Source organism: Hyla sarda, chromosome 3, assembly GCF_029499605.1.
Source record: "Hyla sarda isolate aHylSar1 chromosome 3, aHylSar1.hap1, whole genome shotgun sequence".
Classification (NCBI taxonomy): Eukaryota; Metazoa; Chordata; class Amphibia; order Anura; family Hylidae; genus Hyla; species Hyla sarda.
Genome location: NC_079191.1, coordinates 294,741,270 through 294,763,918, shown reverse-complemented (window position 1 = coordinate 294,763,918; position 22,649 = coordinate 294,741,270). Strand labels below are relative to the sequence as shown.

The 22,649-nt window shown below is 43.8% G+C and overlaps 1 protein-coding gene across 1 annotated transcript in view; it reads left to right on the top strand.

Moving 5' to 3' along the window:
* Window positions 1-22,649, top strand: part of CEP170 (centrosomal protein 170) — a 539,078-nt gene that overhangs the window by 136,477 nt on the left and 379,952 nt on the right. Inside the window, exons 5-7 of the mRNA XM_056566907.1 lie at window positions 2,698-2,756; window positions 2,840-2,984; window positions 21,551-21,679. Of these exons, the coding sequence (XP_056422882.1) occupies window positions 2,698-2,756; window positions 2,840-2,984; window positions 21,551-21,679 (333 nt within the window). The remainder of the gene's footprint in view (window positions 1-2,697; window positions 2,757-2,839; window positions 2,985-21,550; window positions 21,680-22,649) is intronic.

Below are 22,649 nucleotides of genomic sequence, written 5' to 3'. Positions count from 1 at the left end.
GAATCCCAATCCCCCCCCCCCCCTTTTTCTTATATTGGTTCCTCTTATATTTCATGTTAGGCGTATATACCCATTCCAGTCTGTGCTTCTTTTGGGATGGGTGGCTCCAGTCCTCCACATGGTTCCTATGTCTCACTAGATGCCCTTCTTTATTCTTTTTCAAATGCCTAATAGTTTAGACTAGTATAGTTTTAGTTTAGATTTTTTCTTACACACCTTTTCTAATTATTTTTATTTTTTTAATTATTATTTATATTATTCTTAATATTTTTCTTATTCCAGATAATATTGTTTCTTGTATTTGTGTTTTTTATTGATATAGCACTGAACCTGTTTACTTTGAGATAACTCGGCACTATTTTGGTCTCCTTTTAGCTAGTGATTTAACCAAGGCCTTAGGCTTTTGCGCTCTCTTATTGCGCTTATATATTTATGCTTATATTGGATACGGCTGATCCATGTTGATTTTATGTATACTGCCTATATTGTCATGGAGGGGGAGTTCTCTCTGTGCACCGGATGACTGGGGTGCTGCATCGAAGATCGTGGGAAGTCCCAGCGGCCGGACCCCCGCAATCAGACATATTGGCCCTAATTTATCAATCAGCCTGATGCCCTAATAGTCTATTTTTTCTCATAACAACTAATCAGAACTCCACTTCCACTTTACAAGAGCTTGTTAAGATATGAAAGTTGAGCTGTGATTGGTTGTTATGGAAATAAACAGACAATTGGGTTTCTGGCTGATTAATTAATCTCCCACATTATCCCCTATCTTTTGAAAAGGGAATAAGATGCTACGCGGCAGAGTAGCCCTTTAAATATATCATCATCGCTGTACATTGCTCTGTGCAAAGTACAATACATAATATTAAATAGTACAATAATGAAGCCATAGAAAATGTTAAATTATATGTGCCTACTCCATAGGACATTATAAGCAGAATGCAGGTTTCTATTTTTGCCTGCCTGTAATCTCAGTAAACTGCAAACAAAGATTGTCATGTTGCGGTTTTGGAGATCCAAACAGCTATAGTGTTTATATTAAAGGGAAGTTTTAATCACTTTCATGCTGCCTGAAACATAAGTCATTGGGGCAGTTACTAGCAGCTTTTTCCCACCAGTATTAATTGATTGAGCTCTGTTTCAGTACAAGGAAAGATCTATCAATCAAGGCTGGTGGGACAAACAGAAGCCACTTTGGACCGATGATAACGTCTACCCTTTAAGTTGGGGGAAAAATGGTTTTCTCTGACATTTTATATTAAGCCCTGGACTCTTACCCGTCTTGGTCATTTTAAAGGAAGATTAAAGAGGTACTCTGGCAAAAAACACTTATCACCTATCCAAAGGATAGGGCATAAGATGTCTAATCACGTGGGTCCCACCGCTAGGGACCCCCACGATGTCCACTGCGGCTCCCCAGTCTTCCGATGCACGGAGCAAAGTTTGCTGGATAACTGGCGACTACAGCCGCCACTCCCCCCTCCATTCATGTCTATGGGAGGAGGCTTGACGGCTAGTACGTAGCCTACTATAGACATGAATGGAGGGGGTGTGGCGTGAAGCCGCCGCTGCTGGCCTGGAGATCGCGGGGTCCCCAGCGGCAGGACCCCCATGATCAGACATCTTATCCCCTATCCTTTGGGTAGGGAATAAGATGTTTTCCGCCAGAGTACCCCCTTTAAACCTAGCAGTGAATGATACATTTACCCAAAGGCTTTGTTATTCTGGAGAATTCTCTGCATGTCCAGAAACAAATAGTCCTGCATAGAACACAGGGGTTACTTTTCTGCTGACCTGTAAATGCTTGCTTTAGCTAAGGGGGGTAGGGCTTACCAATCTTTATGTCCTACTGCAGACAGGGCTAAAGGGGAGGCTCCTGCTGCAGCCAGTTGTCGTGACAGGGAAGAGGAGGGAAAAGGCTTAGCTCTTGGGGCACAAAAATAATATTTCTTGCTATATTTATCAGTTTTAAATGCAGTATGAAACAACCTTGGATTGAAGGAGACAAGACAATTAAAGGTACAAGAGCCAAGATTTTTTTATTTATTTTTATGCATAATTTATAAGTTTACTGTTACTGTCATAGCGACGCTGAAATTGATCTGTGCTCCCGTGTCAACATTTCCATGATGCCTTCTGCAGCCAGTCACAAGCTGCAGTAGAGGTTAATTTATGAAACTTCACCACTGGAGGCCAGATGTACAGAGACCAGTCATAGGACCAGGGAAGTGTTGCCACAATGCGAATGAAGTTTTCTCTCTATTTCTTTTTCAAATTTTTTTTTTTTTTTTATCTCCCACCTTCTCCTCTCTATTTTTCCTTTTCTTGTTTCTTTCTCTCTTTTGTGTCATTCTTCTTTGTCCTGTCTTTCTCTTGCACTCTCTCTCCTGCCTTTCTCTCTTTCCCTTCCTCTTTTTTTGGTTGTGCTGTCTTTCTATCTTGTCACTTATCTCTCTCTTTCTCTCTCTTTCTTCCTGTTTGGATGCAATATGCTTTAATCTAAACTTGTAGTGATTGTTTTTTGTAAATCTATATCTTAAATGAATAGATTTAGAGTTTTGTACCAGAATACCTGAGCTCCTCCCTTTTAATGATAGTTTCAGTCAATTAAACACCACCGCCTACTTTCTCAATAACATTATAGAAAATTGTTTCTGAGATTTTAATTGCTGCTTCCTTAATAAGAAATACATACCAACCTTTTTACTGTAGTACGTGGAGAATTAAAGGTACCCGAAGAGGCTCTAAAGGTAATTTCATCTTATTTTATTTTGTTAATTTTCCTGTCATTATGTTATTTCTCCATATAGTTTTATGTCTCCTTATTTTGCAGCATGAAAAGTTTACAAGTCAGCTCCAGTTTTCACAAAAACCTATGGAATCAGAAAAATCAAAAGAAACTGACATAAAAACGAATGATTCTGCTGAAGCACATCAGGCACCATTATATCCACAGAAATCTGAAGAAAAATTGACAAGTATGTAAAGTTTGCTTCAATTTATCTAATAGTGAAGGTATACTAGGTTTGTTATCATGGAGGAGCATACAGTTAGAGCTTGGTGAGGAGGGAAGGGATCTGAAAGCTGCCAGGAGATATTTGGTAGATGATGACGTAATCATATAGTTACTGATCTCACTCCTACACGGGATAGCATGTGAGGGACTGATGGTCACAACTAGAGATGAGAAAACTTTTCAAAAATTCGATTCGGCCGATTCGCCGAATTTTCCCGAAAAGTTTGTTTCGGTCCAAATTTATTTGCGGCAAATCGATGTTAAAAAAGGCTATTTCTAGCCTACATACAGCCTCTATAGGGGTATAGAACACTTTGCTGTGTCGTAAAACGCATATGGAGTGTGCTGGGGTAGTGAAATAATACTGTTATTCAGAATAGCATGCAGATTACCGGCATCACTCTTAGAATTACTGCCGCACAGCAGCACAATGACAGAGCCTGGTGGTGGCATCAGTGTCAGGAGACCATATAGTGACTGAATGACATAGCGTGGACATAGCATGGCAAGAGGAGACCATTTAGTGGCTGAATGGCACAGCGTGGAGTTGGCTGATGCACTAGTACACTACACACCAGGGCTTCACCTGCTGGTTCAGGTCCTGCTCATGTCCACCTGCTGCTGATGAGTAGCTTCACTATGCGGCTGAAGGAAGCTACTCATCAGCGACTGTAGACTCAGGCTGCTGCTGATTGAGCCGGTACTGCTCCTGCCACCCCTCCCCTCCCCAGCAGCCGTGGCAGTGGAAGGTGAGAGCAGAGGGCCCCCCGAGTCAGACCTGCGAGTGGATGGACCATGTGGCCAATAGGCATCGGCCAACCGACTGCGTAGAAGCTCCCTAAGGTAGGTCAGTTTGTCCTCCCTCTCAGTGGGTGTAAAAAAGGCCCCCATTCTGGGCCGGTAGCGAGGGTCTAATAAGGTGGAGATCCAGAAGTCATCGCGCTGACGAATTTTGACAATTCAGGGGTCACTACGCAAGCAACTCAGCATGCATCGTGCCATTTGTGACAGTGACTCACTGGGACTACCTGCCTCCATCTCCACTGCATACTGCCACGGTGTGTCTGGGTCCTTTGTCTCGCCTCCCTCGTAATAACCCTCCAGCTCCTCTGGCTGCTCCTGCTCCTCCCCTCCTGTCCAATGACCAGAAACACCGGCCATCTCATCCACCGTAAACTGTGCTCCGCTCTGCCCCTCATCATCCTCCTCCAGTTCATCCCCCACAGGACTCATGTAGCCTTCTGATGTAGGCGCAACATCTCCATTGCCGTGACCAGCCATGTTTTCAATAATTTTTTGGAGTAAATGTAGGAGTGCAATTACGTCGTTCATGGGGTAATTCGAGCGACTAACAAAAAATGTGGCTTCCTCAAAGGGCCTCAGCAAACGGCAGGTGTCACGTATGAGCTGCCACTCGTTCACATTGAAGTTACACAGGGGAGTACTCCTATCTGCTTGTATCATGAAAAAATCCGTGATGGCTTTTCTTTGTTCGTATAGTCTGTCCAACATATGGAGGGTGGAATTCCAACGTGTGGCAACCTCACAAATGAGACTATGCTGTGGGATACCGTTCTGACGCTGCAGCTCAAGCAAAGTGTGCTTGGAGGTGTACGAGTGGCTGAAGTGCATGCACAGTTTCCTTGCCATTGTCAGGACGTCTTGCAAATGGGTTGAAGACTTGATGAACTTCTTGACAACCAGATTCAACACGTGTGCCATGCAGGGCGAATGGGTCACACTTCCTTGTTGCAGCGCGGCCACAATGTTCTTCCCATTGTCGATCACCATGGTTCCCATTTCCAGATTTCGTGGAGTAAGCCATACTCGGATTTCTTCCCTAATGAACTTCAGCAGTTCCTCCCCTGTGTGACTCCGTTCGCCAAGGCAAACCATGTGAAGGACGGCTTTACACCGCTGTGCCCTACACACGTGGTACGATGAAGGGCCACCGAGATTTGGATGTGCAGTGGAGGCCGAGGACACGGGGGAGGAGGAGGCGCACACTGTAAAAGGACCAACTGCCTGGGAGCGAGAGCGTGGAGGAGGAAGCGGTGTGACCTGTCCAAGTTGCTGCTGTGGCTGTGCAGGAACAACATTTACCCAGTGGGCCGTAAAAGACATGTATTGTCCCTGCCCGTAGTTACAGCTCCACACATCGGCGCTGCCGTGCACTTGATCACACTGACAGGCTCAAGGACTGGCTCACCTAACATAGTTACATAGTTAGTACGGTCGAAAAAAGACATATGTCCATCAAGTTCAACCAGGGAATTAAGGGGTAGGGGTGTGGCGCAATATTGGGGAAGGGATGGGATTTTATATTTCTTCATAAGCATTAATGTTATTTTGTTCCATGAATGTATCTAATCCTGTTTTAAAGCTGTTAATTGTTCCTGCTGTGACCAGTTCCTGAGGTAGACCGTTCCATAAATTCACAGTCCTCACGGTAAAGAAGGTGTGTCGCCCCTTTAGACTAAACCTTTTCTTCTCCAGACGGAGGGAGTGCCCCCTCGTCCTTTGGGGGGGTTTAACCTGGAACAGTTTTTCTCCATATTTTTGGTATGGGCCATTAATATACTTATATACGTTTATCATATCCCCCCTTAAACGTCTCTTCTCAAGACTAAACAATTGTAACTCCTTTAATCGCTCCTCATAGCTAAGATGTTCCATGCCCCATATTAGTTTAGTTGCGCGTCTCTGCACCCTTTCCAGCTCCACAGTGTCCCTTTTATGGACAGGTGCCCAAAACTGAACAGCATATTCCAGGTGAGGCCGTACCAATACTTTATAAAGGGGGAGTATTATGTCCCTGTCCCTTGAGTCCATGCCTCTTTTGATACATGACAATATCCTGCCGGCTTTGGAAGCAGCAGCCTGACATTGCATGCTATTCTGTAGTCTGTGATCTACAAGTACACCCAGATCCTTCTCTACCAGTGACTCTGCCAGTTTAATCCCCCCTAAGACATACGATGCATGCAGGTTATTAGTACCCAGATGCATAACTTTACATTTATCCACATTGAACCTCATTTGCCAAGTGGATGCCCAGACACTTAGTCTATCCAAGTCATCTTGTAACTTATGCACATCCTCTATAGACTGTACTGTGCTACAAAGCTTGGTGTCATCTGCAAAGATAGAAACAGAGCTGTTAATACCATCCTCTATATCATTGATAAATAAATTAAACAACAGCGGGCCCAGTACTGAACCTTCTCTTGTACAAACTTATGCAGGGCTGGTACTGCCTTCTTCGCAAAGAAATGACGGCTTGGGACTCTCCACCTCGGCTCGGCACAAGCCATCAATTCCCTGAAAGCTGCAGAGTCCACCAGTTGGAAAGGGAGGGACTGCAACACCAGCAACTTGGACAGGAGCACATTCAACTTCTGCGCCGTTGGATGAGTGGGCGCATACTGTTGTCTCTTGGACATGGCTTCGCCAATCGATTGTTGGCAGAATGGCTCACTACGAGCGGAGGAAGCAGGAGCGCAAGAAGGATGGTTTGACACAATGCTCCCTTCGGCTGAGGTGGTGGAGCCTTGGCTGGATGACGGAGGGAGCGGATGGCCACTGGGTGATGCGGCAGGCTGGACCACTACCTCGGAGCCACGGTTATCCCAGGCCGCTTTATGGTGGTGAATCATGTGTTGACACAGGGCCGTGGTGCCGAGATTGGGACCCTGGCCACGCTTCACTTTCTGCCGACAGATTTTGCATGGGACTACGCTAAGGTCCTCCTGATTCTTTATGAAGAACAACCACACCACAGAGTAGCTGATTTTCCCACCCGTAGTTCGCACTATTTCACTGCTGTTGGCGCCGTCTCCAGGAACCCCTGTTCCACTACCTCCCTGAATGGTAGCTTGCCGCAAAGCAGGTGGTCTCCCCCTGGCACGTTTGGCTCCTGAATTTCCACTACTGCCACCACCACGCTGATTGCCAACCGTGCTACCGTCTTGCTGCCTCATAGACAAAGAGCAAATCTCTTCTCCTGATGATGATGAAGCCCCGGCTTCTGCACCCGGCTCCCAATTGCGATCGGCTTCATCATCATCAAAAGATGTGTGCATGTCACTGATGTCCTCCTCGTGTTCCACAACAGTGTCTGCCTCAGGACCCTGAGCAATTGAAACACATCACGTCACTCTCCGCATCACTACTTGGCCGCCTTGCGGAGCAAGGGATGCATGTCTCCTCACATTCTTGGCTGCCCATTAGATGCTGACTGCCCTCTATTACATCGTCCTCGCGAAATAGTGGAGCTGAACCCAAAGCATGAGATACTTCTTTGGGAGAGGGAACAGCATAGGACAAAGGCAATGGGATTACAGGGACTGCTCCCGGGCCATGCCAACTGAGGGTTGTGTCTGAGGAACCCACCGACTCTTGACTGGGGTTGTCAGATGACGCTTGTGATGATGGGGATGAGTGTGCAAACCAATTGACGAGGAGAGATGGGTCGACGACACGACCGCTGGGTGTTGCCCCAAGTCTGCTGCCAACTCTGCCTGACGTATGTAGGCCTCTGCCCCTTCTCTGTGCACGTCCTGGCACTTCCCTGCCTGACATACTTAGTGCGTTTATGAGGGTATAGAACAGCAGCAGGCGATTACTTACAGCTGTCCTTTCAAAGTATATAGGCCCTAGACAGAATAACAGTTACTAAATAGTACATTCCTTTTTTGTATGTATGCCCTTTGCAATGATGAGCGCACTGTTAAGCGTATTTATACGCAGGAAAAAAATCTTTTTTTGTTGTATACACCAGCCAGTGTATACTAATATGTGGAATAGCACTGAATTTAGCACCGAGACAGAAATACAGGTACTAAATAGTACACTACTTGGTTGTATGTATGCCCTTTTCAATGATGAGCGCACTGTTAAGCGTATTTGTACGCAGGAAAACCTTTTTTTTTTCTTTAATACACCGACAGGTGTATAACGTGTGGTATAACACTTAAAGAAGAAGTATCATGGACCAAGTCACAATTTTTTTTTATATCATGTGAAAGTGCATCAGCTCACCATTCTGACAATCTGCTCCTCATGTATCTCACCCTCTCCATTCTCCTGCAATCCCCTCTGAAAGATCGGTACTTCCTGGTCAATGGAGGTCACTGACTTCCTGTCTCCCATAATGCCTTTCAGTTCATCACAGAAGTAGCCCAGCCTAGACCAGTGCTTCCTAACCAGGGTGCCTCCAGCTGTTGTGAAACTACAACTCCCAGCATGCCTGGGAGTTTTAGTTTTGCAACAGCTGAAGGCACCCTTGTTGGGATACACTGGCCTAGACACTGATCACTTTCCTAACAGCAGGCTCAGTGTTTCCCTTCCCCCTGCTTCTATTCTCAGGACATCGTTCTTTCAGACTGACCTGCTGTCAGATTGTGATCAGTGCAGGGGAAAGCAGGGATCTCCCCTCCCCCTCTGCTTCTTGGGACATCGTTCTTGCTCTTATAAACACTGAGCTGGCTGTCAGATGCTTCCCTGCCGAGGAGATGAAGACGCTTGCTCAGCTCACTGGGGCTACTATGATTTGCTGAAGCTGCATATGGGAGGTGCCCTTGCCGTGCTCAGAGCTGGCTAAGCTGCAGGCAGCACACAGAACTATGGGAAATTGTGACATCATGGCCCCCAGCATAATGCAGCTCAATGGGGGGTCGCAAGTCATCAGAACAGGGAGCTGCTGAACTTCCTCTCTGAACAAAGAAGCTAGAAAAACAGGTTTTACATACAAGATGGGTAACGTAAGTGATTTACAAAGTGATATAACTTTTGCTTCTGCATTTAAAACACAATACTTTTTCTACATTGGACTTCTCCTTTAATTTAGCACAGAGACAGAAAAAAAGGTGGTATATGGTACACTATTTGCTTGAATTTAGGCCCTTTGCAATGATAAGGCCACTGAAAAAGCATATTTTTACGCAGGAAAACCTATTTTTTTCTTTAATACACCGGCAGGTGTATAACGTGTGGTATAACACTTAATTTAGCACAGAGACAGAAAAAAGGTAGTATATGGTACAATATTTGCTTGTATTTAGGCCCTTTGCAATGATTAGGCCACTGTTAAGCGTATTTGTACTCCGGGAAAAAAAAAATTCTTTAATACACCGGCAGGTGTATAACATGTGGTATAACACTGAATTTAGCACAGAGACAGAATAACAGGTGAAAAATGGTAAAAAGGTACTAAAGTCCACACTAATATGACTTATTTCTGAACAGCTGCAGGACCCAACAGTGCAGCACCACAAAAAAATCCAAGGATTAAACCCTAAATTGCACTCTGTCACACAATTCTGAGCAGCAGAAGATTTGTGGAGAAAAAAAAACTCAATAGAGCTGAAAAATTAGGAGATGAGATGCTTCAGAAAGTTCAGGCAGCTTGGAGATCTGTATGAGGCAGCTGACAGTTATCTGCCCCTCTCTGCTGCAATGCTCAATAACGTGAATAGGAGGTTTAGCTATCAATGATCCTCCCCAGAGTAACAGCACAGCACTCTGCACTCCTGCCTTTACCTAACGCTGATGTGACTAGCATTTGCAGTGTAACGCTGTGGTATGAGCTATTCACACACACACACAGTCCCGTCCTCTCCATCTGAGTGCATAGATGAAATCAAGTGAGGCAAGATGGCCGCCGATTATATAGGGGCTGTGACATCACAGAGGTCAGTGAACACTGATAGGTTGCATCTCACATGTGGTTCTGGGTCAGCCCGCCTACCTTCATTCCCACCGCTGTTTCCCGCCCTCCCATAATCCTCTGCCCCATGTACTCACATGTGGATCCGCCATCTCAGCTCTACAATAGCCTGGAACGCTGTAAAATGGAGTTTAATGAAGCGATTCGTGCGATAGAATCGCAGCGATATTCGTATTCATTGCGAATCGAATTTTTCATTCGCTCATCTCTAGTCACAACTCAACAAGAATAATGAAAGTATGAATGCAGCTAAGCTAGGGAAAAACAACAAACACTATAGGAACATTTTTGTTGAGGAGAAGTATAAAGTAGGATCAGCAGCTGATGGCAATTAGCCAATATTGCTTTATGCCTGTAATTTGAACTTTGTTGAGTCATAGACTGAAGTGATATATGCTAAAGATCCAGGAGTGGCTGTTTTTTGCAGCCTAAGACTAACAATTTTTAAAAAGGATAAGTTTGGCGAGCAAAAAATGGGCAGCAAAAGATGTGAAGCTACCAATAAGGCCTTTACCACCTGTCACCAAACTAAGCTTTTAATATATTGTTCCTTATGTAATTATAAGACACTTTGCTATTTACATTCTGTTAAAATTCTCAACCTTTACATGCTTTTGATGTGATTGAAAAAAATGGCCGCTAAGTGGCTCTGTTCTGTTCCCTGACGCAAATCAAACAGTTATTTTGGTCTCCACATGGACTTTCAGAAGTCCAAACTGAGGAAGTGCATGCGGAGCATGGCGAGGCACTGCTCTCGCTTGCTTCAGTGACATCGCGCCTGCTGCGGAATGCCCACTTTCTCCTGCCGGGAGCTCACACAATGTGAGCAAAGTAAAAGGTATGATACACAGCTTTTTAAAGCTCGAACATTTTTAAGGGCAGGAGGGGTGTTAGGAGTAGTTAGGGAATATAATCTGAGTTAGTTTAAAAAATATGGTTTGATGAAATTCAAAACTAAATTGTTTATTGATTTGGTTCCATGTAATAGCATAGCATTGCTCAGCAACTGCATTCTAGTGATTGCATATAATAGTCCCCTTTTAGGGCTTAAAAAGTGTAAACAAAATAAAAAGATATATATACATATATATATATATATATATATATATGACAGGTGGAGCAGCACAACCAAATGACTGGGCTGGTGCTTTGGTGCTGGCAGTCTACGGGATGCCGGTCATGGGTCCAAAGTAGCTAGTCCAAAGAAAATAGGCACAGCACAAGCGTGGAGTAGCTTTATTCCAGAAATTACATGGTAAAAAATTTCTGTGGTCTCGCACCACCATTTTCAATCTTGAAAATGTTGGTGTGAAACCACAGAAACGTTGTACCATGGTATTTCTGGAATAAAGCCATTCCACACTTTTTTCACTATGCTTGTGTGCTGTAGTTTCCTTTTTTCTTTGGAATATATATATATATATATATATATATATATAAATATATATATACATACATACATACAAACAAAAGTCCAATGCCACAGAACAAAATGATGGACGACTCTGTTTCATTATGTAAAGAGCTGTGATGTATTTGTTCCCCACATGCAACGTTTTCGGTTAGATGTAAGCCTTTTTCAAGACTTTTTCTGCTTGAAAAAAGCTTACATCTAGCTGAAACGTTGCCTGTGGGCACCAATGGTCCAGTGATGTCTTCTTTTTTTAATCAGTAATTATTATTAATTTTTTTTCTTTAAAACAGCATACAGAAACAAAAAACACAACAAAGAAGCAGGGAAATAATCGGCAACTCACCGCGGCCAGCTGAGTAAATCTTCTTTTATTTCATACTCACAAATGTATCATATGGGAAGAGGGTAGTGGGGGGACACAGGATGGCGACCAAGCTCCGTTTCGCACAATGATCGTGCTTCCTCCGGCCGGAGGAAGCACGATCATCGTGAGAAACGAAGCTTGGTCGCCATCCTGTGTCCCCCCACTACCCTCTTCCCATATGATACATTTGTGAGTATGAAATAAAAGAAGATTTACTCAGCTGGCCGCGGTGAGTTGCCGATTATTTCCCTGCTTCTTTGTTGCGTTTCCATGCACTATTGCTAGTCAGAGCACCACCTCCAGCATTCCTAGTCTAAGTCTGCCATTTCATCACTGTTCTATACCTAATGGGGAAGTAGTGCCGTGCTGGCTATCTACGAACTGTATCTAGAAACAAAAAACATACAACCCTAAATAACCTGTCCCACCCACACAGAAACCTTCCCCCACCCCGTTCTCGGCCTTCACAGTAGATAAAACAATAAAAACCATACTAGAAATAACACAGTGCAATATGGAGAAATACCCCCCTAGGCAAAAGGCATAAGATGCTCAAAATGCATATCCAAATATTATTCAGTAACTCCAAGTGGAAAGGAAAAAAAAACTTGTGTCAGTTAATACAGGAGAGGGGGCATCAATAAGGTATATACATAACCCCTACACACAAACAGCGACTCGAAAAGTGATCAACATATAATAACAGACATGAAACAGGAAGGTAAATGAGCCGAAAATAGCAACGAGCACAACACAGGCAACATCAATTATTAGACCCCCTCCCCCCCGACCCCCCTAGAAGCACCTCCATCGGATTCCTCCGTAAGTATGTGTAAGGCACACCATAGGTATCTATCCACGGACCCCATATGGACTCAAAGTTACATATAGCTTTTCTCTTAAGCTCTACACCCTTTTCCAGTCTGATGATATGATTCAGTTTTACAATTAATTCAGATATGGTAGGTGGGGAGGCCTGCAACCAATGCTGTGCAATCAATTTACAAGCCTGGTACAAAATCCTACTAATACCATATACAAGCCACCATCCTCATTCAGCTCGTCCAGAAAGCCCAACATACACGTCAAGGCAGACAAACTAAATGAACAGCCTAACTAGCTATACCACCACACTCCAAAAATGTGCAAGATGAGTACAGTCCCACATTACATGAAGCAGATATGCATCAGGTAAGGAACAACGGGGACAGCAGGAGTCCGTCATACCCCAATCCTGTGCAGGAAGGCGGAAGTTTGATACACCCTATGCAATTCAAATATTTGGGACACCCGGTGGGCTTCCGAACTGCAAACCACGAGGTCATAGATACAATCTGTGCCCACTGCTCATCCAACATGGGACTCACATCTGACTCCCATTTATCCTTGATATTCAACGGATAGGTCTCATGGTAAGAGGACAGCAGCTCTCTATACAACACAGAAATCACACCTTTAGTAGAAATCTGAGTAAACAGTTCATCAACCGCCACGGATGAGCCAACAGTCAAATCACAAGCTCGAGATTGCGCATCAAGGGCATGTCACAATTGTAGATAGTGATAGAAAAATTAGTGAGGTAGACAAAAGTCCTCTTGCAATTGAGCAAATGATTTCAGTATCGGCCCATCATACCATTGGGAGAGATACAAAACCCCATGGGTAACCCAAAGGGAAATGTCAGGCAGCGAACACAGTTCAGACAGACTAGGATTGTGCCATAAAGGAGATTATGTAACAAACAGGATAATGAATAAGGGTCCTAAATTTCGTCCACACCTTACGAATAAGTACAAAAGTAGGAGGCTTGTCCGGGGGTCATGTCTGTGCAGCCACCTCCAGCAGATATATAAGGGTCACCTTACCAATACGCCTCGACACTAGATCACCTGTGAGCGCCATAGTGACAAACGGGATATGGAATAGAAAAGCCACGGCCTCCTTGCCACACTACAACGTTTCAAGACAGATCCTAGTCGGCTTGCCGTTCCAAATAAGTTCTCTATATAATGACTGGATTTGAATGAACCATCTCCTGGGAATCCAAACAGGGGTATTATGTAGAGTATATAAAACTGGGGCATAAGAACCATTTTAACCAAGTTAGATCTACCAATCATGGAGAGGGGAAGTTTATGCCAAGCACCCACTTTACAAGATCCTGCAACGGAACCAGGTTAAGAGTTACGTAATCAGAGATAAAGGCAGTAACATACACACCCAAATATTTAAACTGTGTAGTAGGAAGGCCAACCCTAGCAATAACTGGTGCAGAAGGAAGGGGATCAAGGGGAAGAATCGTGGACTTATCCCAATTAATGGACAAACCAGAGTAGCTACCATCCGTTTATATTAGGGCCATCAAAGGGGGCAAAGAATGCTCAACATCCCCCAGGAAAAGGAGCATGTCATCTGCATACAGGGCAATATGTTCCTCTAAATCCCCATAACGAAAGCCTCTAAACTCCGTGGAAGCCCTACTGAGTACTGCGAGGGGCTCTATCGCTATGGCAAATAGAAAGGGAGACAGGAGACATCCCTATACCATGACCCAGGGGAAAGAAATGGGAAAGCAAACCATTAGCCCGAATTCTAGCACGAGGAGCAGCGTACAACAATTGCACCCAGGTCAAAAACCGGGGCCCAAATTCCATGTGACGCATGACACTCCACAAGAAATTCCACTCAACGCTGTCAAAGGCCTTGGCAGCGTCGAGTGAAAGCACAGACCTAAAAACAGCACCCTCAGGGAGTAACTGTAGGTTCAGAAAGAGCCCCCTGATATTATTCACCATCGATTTCCTCAGCATGAACCCCTCTGATCACCATGTATCTAAGTAGAAATGACCCCCAGGAGACGGTTAACCAGCACTTTCGCTATCAACTTAATATCAGAGCACAATAAGGAAATTGGCCTATACGAACCCGCCGAGAGCAGATCCTTACCAGGTTTCAATAGTAATACAATAATCACCTCCAGCATAGACCCAGGTAAACCCTCCCCTTCTTCAGCAGCCCACAAAACCCCCAGTAGCTGGGGTAACAGATCGTCTTGATACTGTTTAATATACTCATTTTGAAGCCCATCAACACCCGGCGACTTCTTAGTAGGTAAGGCCCCTAATGCCACCTCTAACTCCTCAAGAGTGATAGGCTCATCTAAGAGGTCTGTGACAGCGCCAGGGGAGCGAGATGTCAGAAACAAACTGATCAATAGCAGCCGCATCATATGTCAGCTTAGAAGAATATGTCTCCTCATAAGAGAAAACCAAGACATTCAAAATGTTTGCATCGTCCTGAACAACATTCCCGGCACTATCACAGAGACAAAAAAACAGCAGCAGACCCCTGCTGGGTCCTAATGGTAGGAGCCAGTAGGCGACTCATGCTCTCGCCACTCTCAAAGTATCACTGTTGTTGGAAAAATCACTTATTGTCCGCCATCTGCAACATATGTGAGTCTAATAGGGCCTGTAGGGATTGCCAGTTATCTCTAGCTTGGTCAAAAGGGTCACGTAAAAACCCCTACTCCGCTAAGAGCACCTTCTGCTGTAGTGAGGCCTGGATCCCCCTATTCTTAGATTTACAGGTCGTAATATAATATCCCTGATAAAAATACCCCTTACAAACGCCTTCAAAGAATCCCATACAGCACCCACCGAGGCAGTTCCCGCATTGATCTCGAGAAAGGCTTCCATATCAGTCTTAAGCGTATGGCCTGCTGAGGGGACCTGAAGCCAAAAGGGGTTCAGTCGCCACAGAGAACCTCTCAACTGAGGATTAGAGTTCTAAGTGAGGTGTACAAGGTTATGGGAATGATCAGAAAGACTGGAGGAGATACTCCACTGACGTAATCAGGGGGGAAAAATCTATTTGTTACCTAGTGCGAGATCAATGTGTGATAGCGTACCATGAGAGCTAGAGAAGAAAGAATCTTGCACCCCAGTAGGGTTATGTCTTCTCCACAGGTCTGCCCACCCTACCTCCTCCACAAACCTAGCCAAACCCATAGAACCAATAGCCCTGGGAGGCCCTCTGCCACCAAACCTATAAAGTGTCGGATTAAGAAGATTGTTAAAGGCCCCGACCACCAAGAGCGGCACATCAGGCAAAGAGGATAGATAAGATACCACTCTGTGTAAGGCATCGCTCGAGTATGGAGGGGGAATATATTAGGGGTGTGAATCGCCAAGAATTTGGCGATACGATTCAAATCGCAATACCAGTGTGGCGATTCGATATATCGTGATACCATCTAGGTGACGATATATCCAGATATATCCCGATTCTGTCTCAAAAACAATGTCTTTTACACTTTTATTAAAACTTTATTTTTTTTATACACTTTATTAGACTTTTAGGAGGAATCATTAGATTCCTCAGACAGATGAATAGAGTTCTATTGAACTCCATTGATCTGTGATCCATTGATAGAGCCTAGTCAAGCCAGGCTCTATCAATGACAAAGCCACGGGACAGCAGGAAGCAGAGGTAAGCCCTCCGGCTACCTCCACAGTGGATCGCCCCCGATCGCGCTGCGGGGGGTAGGGGGGGGGGGGGCGATCCACCCCACTAGCCCAGCAGGGAGCATTCACAGATCCCTTTAGACGCCGCTGTCCGCTTTGACAGCAGCGATCTAAAGGGTTAATAGCCAGCCACGGCAATCGCTGCATACTGGCAATTGGCGGCGGCCCCCAGCTACTGAAAACAGCCGGGGGCTGCAGAATATGGAGCGGGCAGGAGTCGGGAGCCCGCTCCATACACCCCTCTGAGCGCCGCATGCTGGATATTAGCGGCGGTGATGCATCAACGGCCCCTGGCTACTGAAATCAGCCAGGGGCTGCAGAGTATGGAGCAGGCACGAGTCGGGAGCCCGCTCCATACACCCAGAGCGCCACCGCGTCAGATCCGGCCCTACTTGGACGAGCCGGAAAAATTAATCTGCCCGGCTCCACAAATGGGGAATTTGTATCTCCTGACGCCCGGGACATGCTGTTCCGGGCGTCAGGAGATATAAATTCCATATCCCTAAAAGGATCAATTCAAAAATATTTTGAATCGATTCAGTATCGCCAAATGAAAAATCGCGATAATCGCGCAAATCGATTTTTTCTTACGTCCCTAGAATATATAGTGCAACCTGAACACATTAAGTACGATTAAAGGTGCCATAGAGGAAAACAAATCTTCCATCTGGATCAATAAGTCTAGAAGTACATGAAAACTAAATATTTTTACGAATGAGAACACTCACTCCCCGCGTGTGTGAGGAAAAAGTGGCGTGGAAGGTGTGGCCAAACCATGGTTTATTTAAAGGGTACCTGTCATCAAATAAACTTTTGATATATTTTAAATTAATGAATGTTGGATAACTTTCCAATAGCATGTTAATGAAAAATATGCTTCTTTCTATTGTATTTTTCCTGATCAGTCCTGTCAGCAAGCATTTCTCACTCATGCTGGAGTCCTAAACACTCAGAGCTGCCAGCCTGCTTTGTTCACAGCCAAACAGGCTGTGAACAAAGCAGGCTGGCAGCTCTGAGTGTTCTCCTTTGTGAACAAAGCAGACTGGCAGCTCGTAGTGTGTATGACTCCAGCATGAGTTTGAAATGCTTGCTGCCAGGACTGGTAGGGAGACCCCTAGTGGTCATTTCTTCAAAGTAGAAAATTAAATAGAAAGAAGCATATTTTTTAATAACATGCAATTGTAAAGTTATTCTGCATACATTAATCTATAATATATCAAAAGTTTTTTTGATGAGAGGTACCCTTTAACACATGTTTTGTATAATTTGTCAGGTGTGTCTCGGAGAGGCACAAGACAGCAGGCTAATAAGATTTAAGCGCTTGAAAAACAGTGAGATGGTTAGTGGGGTTATTAAGTCCCCTCACATTCCACGCCACTACATGTAGATCAGTAGCCATAGGAAAAGAAGGAAACATAAATGAAAACACAAAAGGGCGAGCACAATAGCCGCCAACAGCTTAGGGGGAAAAGAGAACAAAAGGGGAGAGAGGGGAGCACTGTGAGAAGACTGTGAGGAAGGACACAGAACAAAACTAACAACCCAGACAAACAACAGAAACTAAAGTTGCAACTTGCAACACAGGGGGAAAACAAAAAGCCCAAGTAGAGTGAGCAGGCAACATATGGGCGGAAAAAGATCACACAAACATTCCGTGCTCAAGTCCGAGCAAAAGAGAACAGAATAACGAGGACATCTGGCAACATGTATTGTAACCCACAAAATATATGGCCAAACATAAAAAGAATAAATGGAAATAGAGAAATATAAAAAAAAAAAAAAGAAAAAAAAAAAAAGGGGGGGGTGGGGTGTTTAATATAAGCAATAGCAAGGCAGATAGGGACAAACAGAGCCATAACATAAATCAGGGCTCAGTTAGTTAGGTAAGACCGACATCTACAGACACAGGCCACACAGGAACCTCAGGTATGGGCACGCCCTAGTTGCGCCTCATGAGCATCCAGCCAGTCCGCAGCTGCCACAGGAGTCTCAAACGTGGGTAGTCTCTAGGGCAACCACGTGGAGTCTGGCAGGGTATAGCTTAGAGTACACTGCAGTCAGTTCAGTGCACGCAGGCGTCGCTTGAAACCATATATTTAGCCCGCCTCTTTTGAACCTCAGTAAAAAAATCCGGAAAGATAGAAATGTGGTTGCCATTAATGGTGAGCGAGTCCATGTCCCTGGCTTTGCGGAGAATAATGTCTCTGTCCTTGAAATGTAAAATATGGATGAGGATGGCTCTGGGTGGAGCTCCAGGAGGGAGAGGACTAGTCGGCACCCTATGGGCGTGCTCAACAGCAAAGAAAGATGTCAAAGTCTCTTTTCCAAATGTATCAAGGACCCAATTCTCAAAATACTCCCCAGGGTCACGACCCTCAACCTTTTCAGGGATGCCCACCAAGTGTAAGTTGTTCCGCCACAAGCGGTTTTCCATATAATCAAATTTAGCTGCAAGGGCGGTCAGATTGGTAATCACACAATGCATATGCCTCTTGAGTGGAGGAACTTGATCCTCCAAATCACCCACTCTTTCCTCAACCGCACCAATTCTTTCGGACACCTTCTGCATATCATGGCGGATAAGGTTAATGGGGGAGATTTATCAAAACTTGTGCCGAGGAAAAGTTGCTCATAGCAACAATCAGCTTGCCTCTTTCATTTTTAAGAAGGCCTCTGAAAATGAAAAAAAGCAATCTGATTGGTTGAGCAACTTTTCCTTTGCACAGGTTTTGATAAATCTCCCCCAATGTCCTCACGCAGTCCACCATCAGTGTTACCTTTGGAGACAGTCAAAAATATATATTTTAACCCCTTAATGACCATGGATGTGTATACTCGGTAGCCTGAGGGCTTAGCTCTACTTCCATGTGGGCTCCTGCTCTGAGAATGTTAAAGCCTGACAGGACCAGGCTTTATCAATCGAGCGCAGAGCACACAGATCAATGTGGTTCTATGAAACCACATTGATCTGTAACGGGGAATCAAATGTTTCCTCCTAAAAGTCCCCTAAGGGGACTAAAAGTAAAAAAAAAAAAAGGAAAAAAAAAGTTTAAAAACTCACACATTTACCCCTTTCTTATTAAAAGTTTAAATCACCCCCTTTTCCCAAATTCCATATAAAAAATATATAAACAGAATAAATATAAACATATGTGTTATCGCCGCGTGTGTAAATGTCCGAACTATAAAAATATATCGTTAATTAAACCGCACAGTCAATGGCATTTGCGCCAAAAAATTCCAAAGTCCAAAATTGCGTATTTGTGGTCACGTTTCATACCATAAAAAAATGAATAAAAAGTAAACAAAAAGTCTGATCAAAACAAAAATGGTACCTTCAGATCACGGCACAAAATATGAGCTCTCAAACAGCCCTTTGGACGAAAAAATAAAAAAGTTATAGGCATCAGAAGAGGACAATTTTAAATGTATTAATTTTTGTGCATGTAGTTATGATTTTTTCCAGAAGTACGACAAAACCAAACCTATATAAGTAGGGTATCATTTTAATGGTATGGACCTACAGAATAAAGATAAAGTGTCATTTTTACCAAAAAATTTACTTCGTAGGAACGGAGGCACCCAAAATTTACAAAATGGCCTTTTTACTTCTATTTTGTTGTACAATTATTTATTTATTTTCGTTTCGCTGTAGATTTTTGGGTAAAATTACTGATTTAATTGCAAAGTAGAATTGGTGGTGCAAAAAAAAAGCCCTTCTATGGTTTTGTAGCTGCAAAATTGAAAGGGTTATGGAAGACAAAACAAAAGTGCTAAAACAGAAAAACCCATGGTCCTCAAGGGGTTAAGGTAGGCTCAGTAGTAGTAGATAAAGGCAGAGTGTCACTCAATGTAGCAGGAACCACACCAGCAATGGAGGGTTTAATAGTGGCAGGAAGCTGGATAGCCACAGCTGACACAACTTTAGCATAGGAGACAGTGGACGTAGATTTCTCAGGGCTAGCAAACATAAGGGCAGCATAGGACCCAGCTTGCCAGTCAGCCCCATCTGCCTCCTCCTCGCTCCAATCATCCACCGGGGTCCGCTTCGGCTGATCAGTGACTAGTGCGAAGCACTGCAGCCACTTCGCAACTCCCGATACCTCCACACAAGATGGTGCCAGCTCCCCCTTCAGCTCGGCCTCACTGTCCTCCTGCACCCTCTACGTCCTGGTATTGTGTCTCCACCCAGCCATCCCGACTCCACAACGATCCAGGTATTGTTACCCACAAGTAGGCACTAAATGGAGATAGTTTACAGGCCAGATGCCCATGATAACAGCAGGATGCCCAGCAGAGCTCCGGACCGAGTGTCTGCTCACATGCCGCGCTAAGCCACGCCCCCCCCCCAGGGCTGTCTTCTACCATATATATATATATATATATATATCAAAGTCCTTCCCCTAAGAAAACTTTAAATCACAACCTTTTCCCATTTTTTAAATAGAATACATAAAAATGAAAAATAAACATATTTGATATCGCCATATAACGTTAGTGATCCTGTATGGTGAAAGACCTTAACGCAAAACCATAGCAAAGTCCAAAATAGATTTTTGGTCACATCACATCACAGAAAAATGGAATAAAAAGTGATCAAAAAGTCCCATCAAAACATGAATGTTATCGATAAAATCTACAAATCACGGCGCAAAAAATTAGCCCTCATATTGTTCCATAATAGGAAAAATAGCAAAATTTATAGGGGTCAGAATAGGGCAATTTTAAGAATAATTATTTTGACCCACAGAATAAAGATAACATGTCTGTTCTACCAAGTGCACCATATAAAAACACAACCCCCCAAAAGTAGCAGAATTGTGTTTTTTCCCCCCCAAAAAATAGCAATATTTTTGTTTCGCCGTGTATTTTATGGCAAAATAAAAGGTTGTACTTATTATAAAGTGCAATAGGTCCCACAAAAACAAGCCCTTACATGGCTCTGTGGATGGAAAAAAAAAACTATGGAAGTACGGAAGGAGGAAAAATGATAAAACATTTAATTAGCTGTGACCTCGCGGCGCCCGCACTCAGCCGTATAGGGGAACCGTATTTAATGCATGTCTATGTGCCGATCGGAGTGAACCGCAGCCTCCGGTCGGCTGCTTTTTCGGCCGTATGCGGTTTCCTGACCATAGGCAAAAACGCGGTCGACGGCTGAGTGCGGGCGCCGCGATTAAGCTCCGCCCCCCTCATCCCAGCCGTATACGGGAACCGTAGTTACAAATCGTAGTGTGAACCCAGCCTAACACAGGTTGTCATTCACCATGAGCTTGAATCTTTTAGGGACATTCAGAGCACATCTCTGAAAGCTATGGAAATAGCCATGCATTGGTCTGCTTCCATCACAAATTGCAGTGGAGACATACACTGGTTGCAAAGTAGCACCAAGACACACAGAGATTTAGGAAATACAATTTTTGACAGTATACACTTATTTATTAATATTTAATATGTTTTTATCAGTTTCTATGACTATTTGTTCCATTTCTCTTAGTGGATCTTTCTGCTCTGCATCGTGGGACTCCCTTGTATGGACAGCCATCTTGGTGGGGTGATGAAGATGCTGCAGGTTGCACAAATAACCAAGATAAGGATAGCAATCTTCAAGATTCTGGTGCTACAGGTGTGATTTATTTATTTTTGTATTTTTTTAAAACCTATTTTTATTGCATTTTACAATAACACAGGCTCCTTGTAGACACTGTAGAGACCTACACTTCTGAAACATACATCTTATGTGATCAAAAAATGCATTAAGTTGCATACATAAAAGAAAGAGCTTATAAAAAAAGAAAGAGCATTTCTAACCAAAATTCACAAATAACCAGGTAAAAATACAAGTTCCACAGCAGACATACTGCTAAAGTAGTCCTTAAAATCATTTAAAAACAGTTTACACAAAAAGTTTACACATGATATAATATAAATCACCAGCTGACGAGTGAAAGAGGTGCCTAAAATCTAACTTTTATTCCTATATTTCTTTAAAAATTTACAAAGCAACAAATGTATGTATAAAGTGCTTGTATTCTGGTTTAAGATACCAAGACAAGAAAAAGAGCTGTTAACATATGATAAACCAATTAGGAGTGCTATGTTGTTCACACAAAAGCACATCCAAGATAGATTTGAGCGTTAAAGTGCACTCCTTTAGTCATCCATCTCTGGTGACTAGTTCACCCAACACGTTTCTGTCGCCTCCTTCAGCGATATCATCAGGGGATAGGGGTTTAATAAGAAATTCACAGGGTACAATAACCCTTATATAGTACATTCATCAGACAGTCACAGATTACCATTTAGTATATGAAGTACTATCAAATGTGCTCTTAATCAAGTATCATCCCTTATAGTTGTTTTGCCCATGAATAATATCAGAATCTCTGCACCAGTTTGTAGAAGCCAGTATTAAAAGCAAATGACCAAGTTAATATAGAGGCTGTCCTTCTATACGGATCGCAAACAGTTAAACATGTCCGGCTAGTGCATGTAACTATGCACCACCCCAGGAAGCGTCGCCCAGGGAAGCAGGGTGGGCGCATCGGATGTGACGTAGTGGCCCGTTAGCATAAGACGTCAGATGCCGGCTTCTC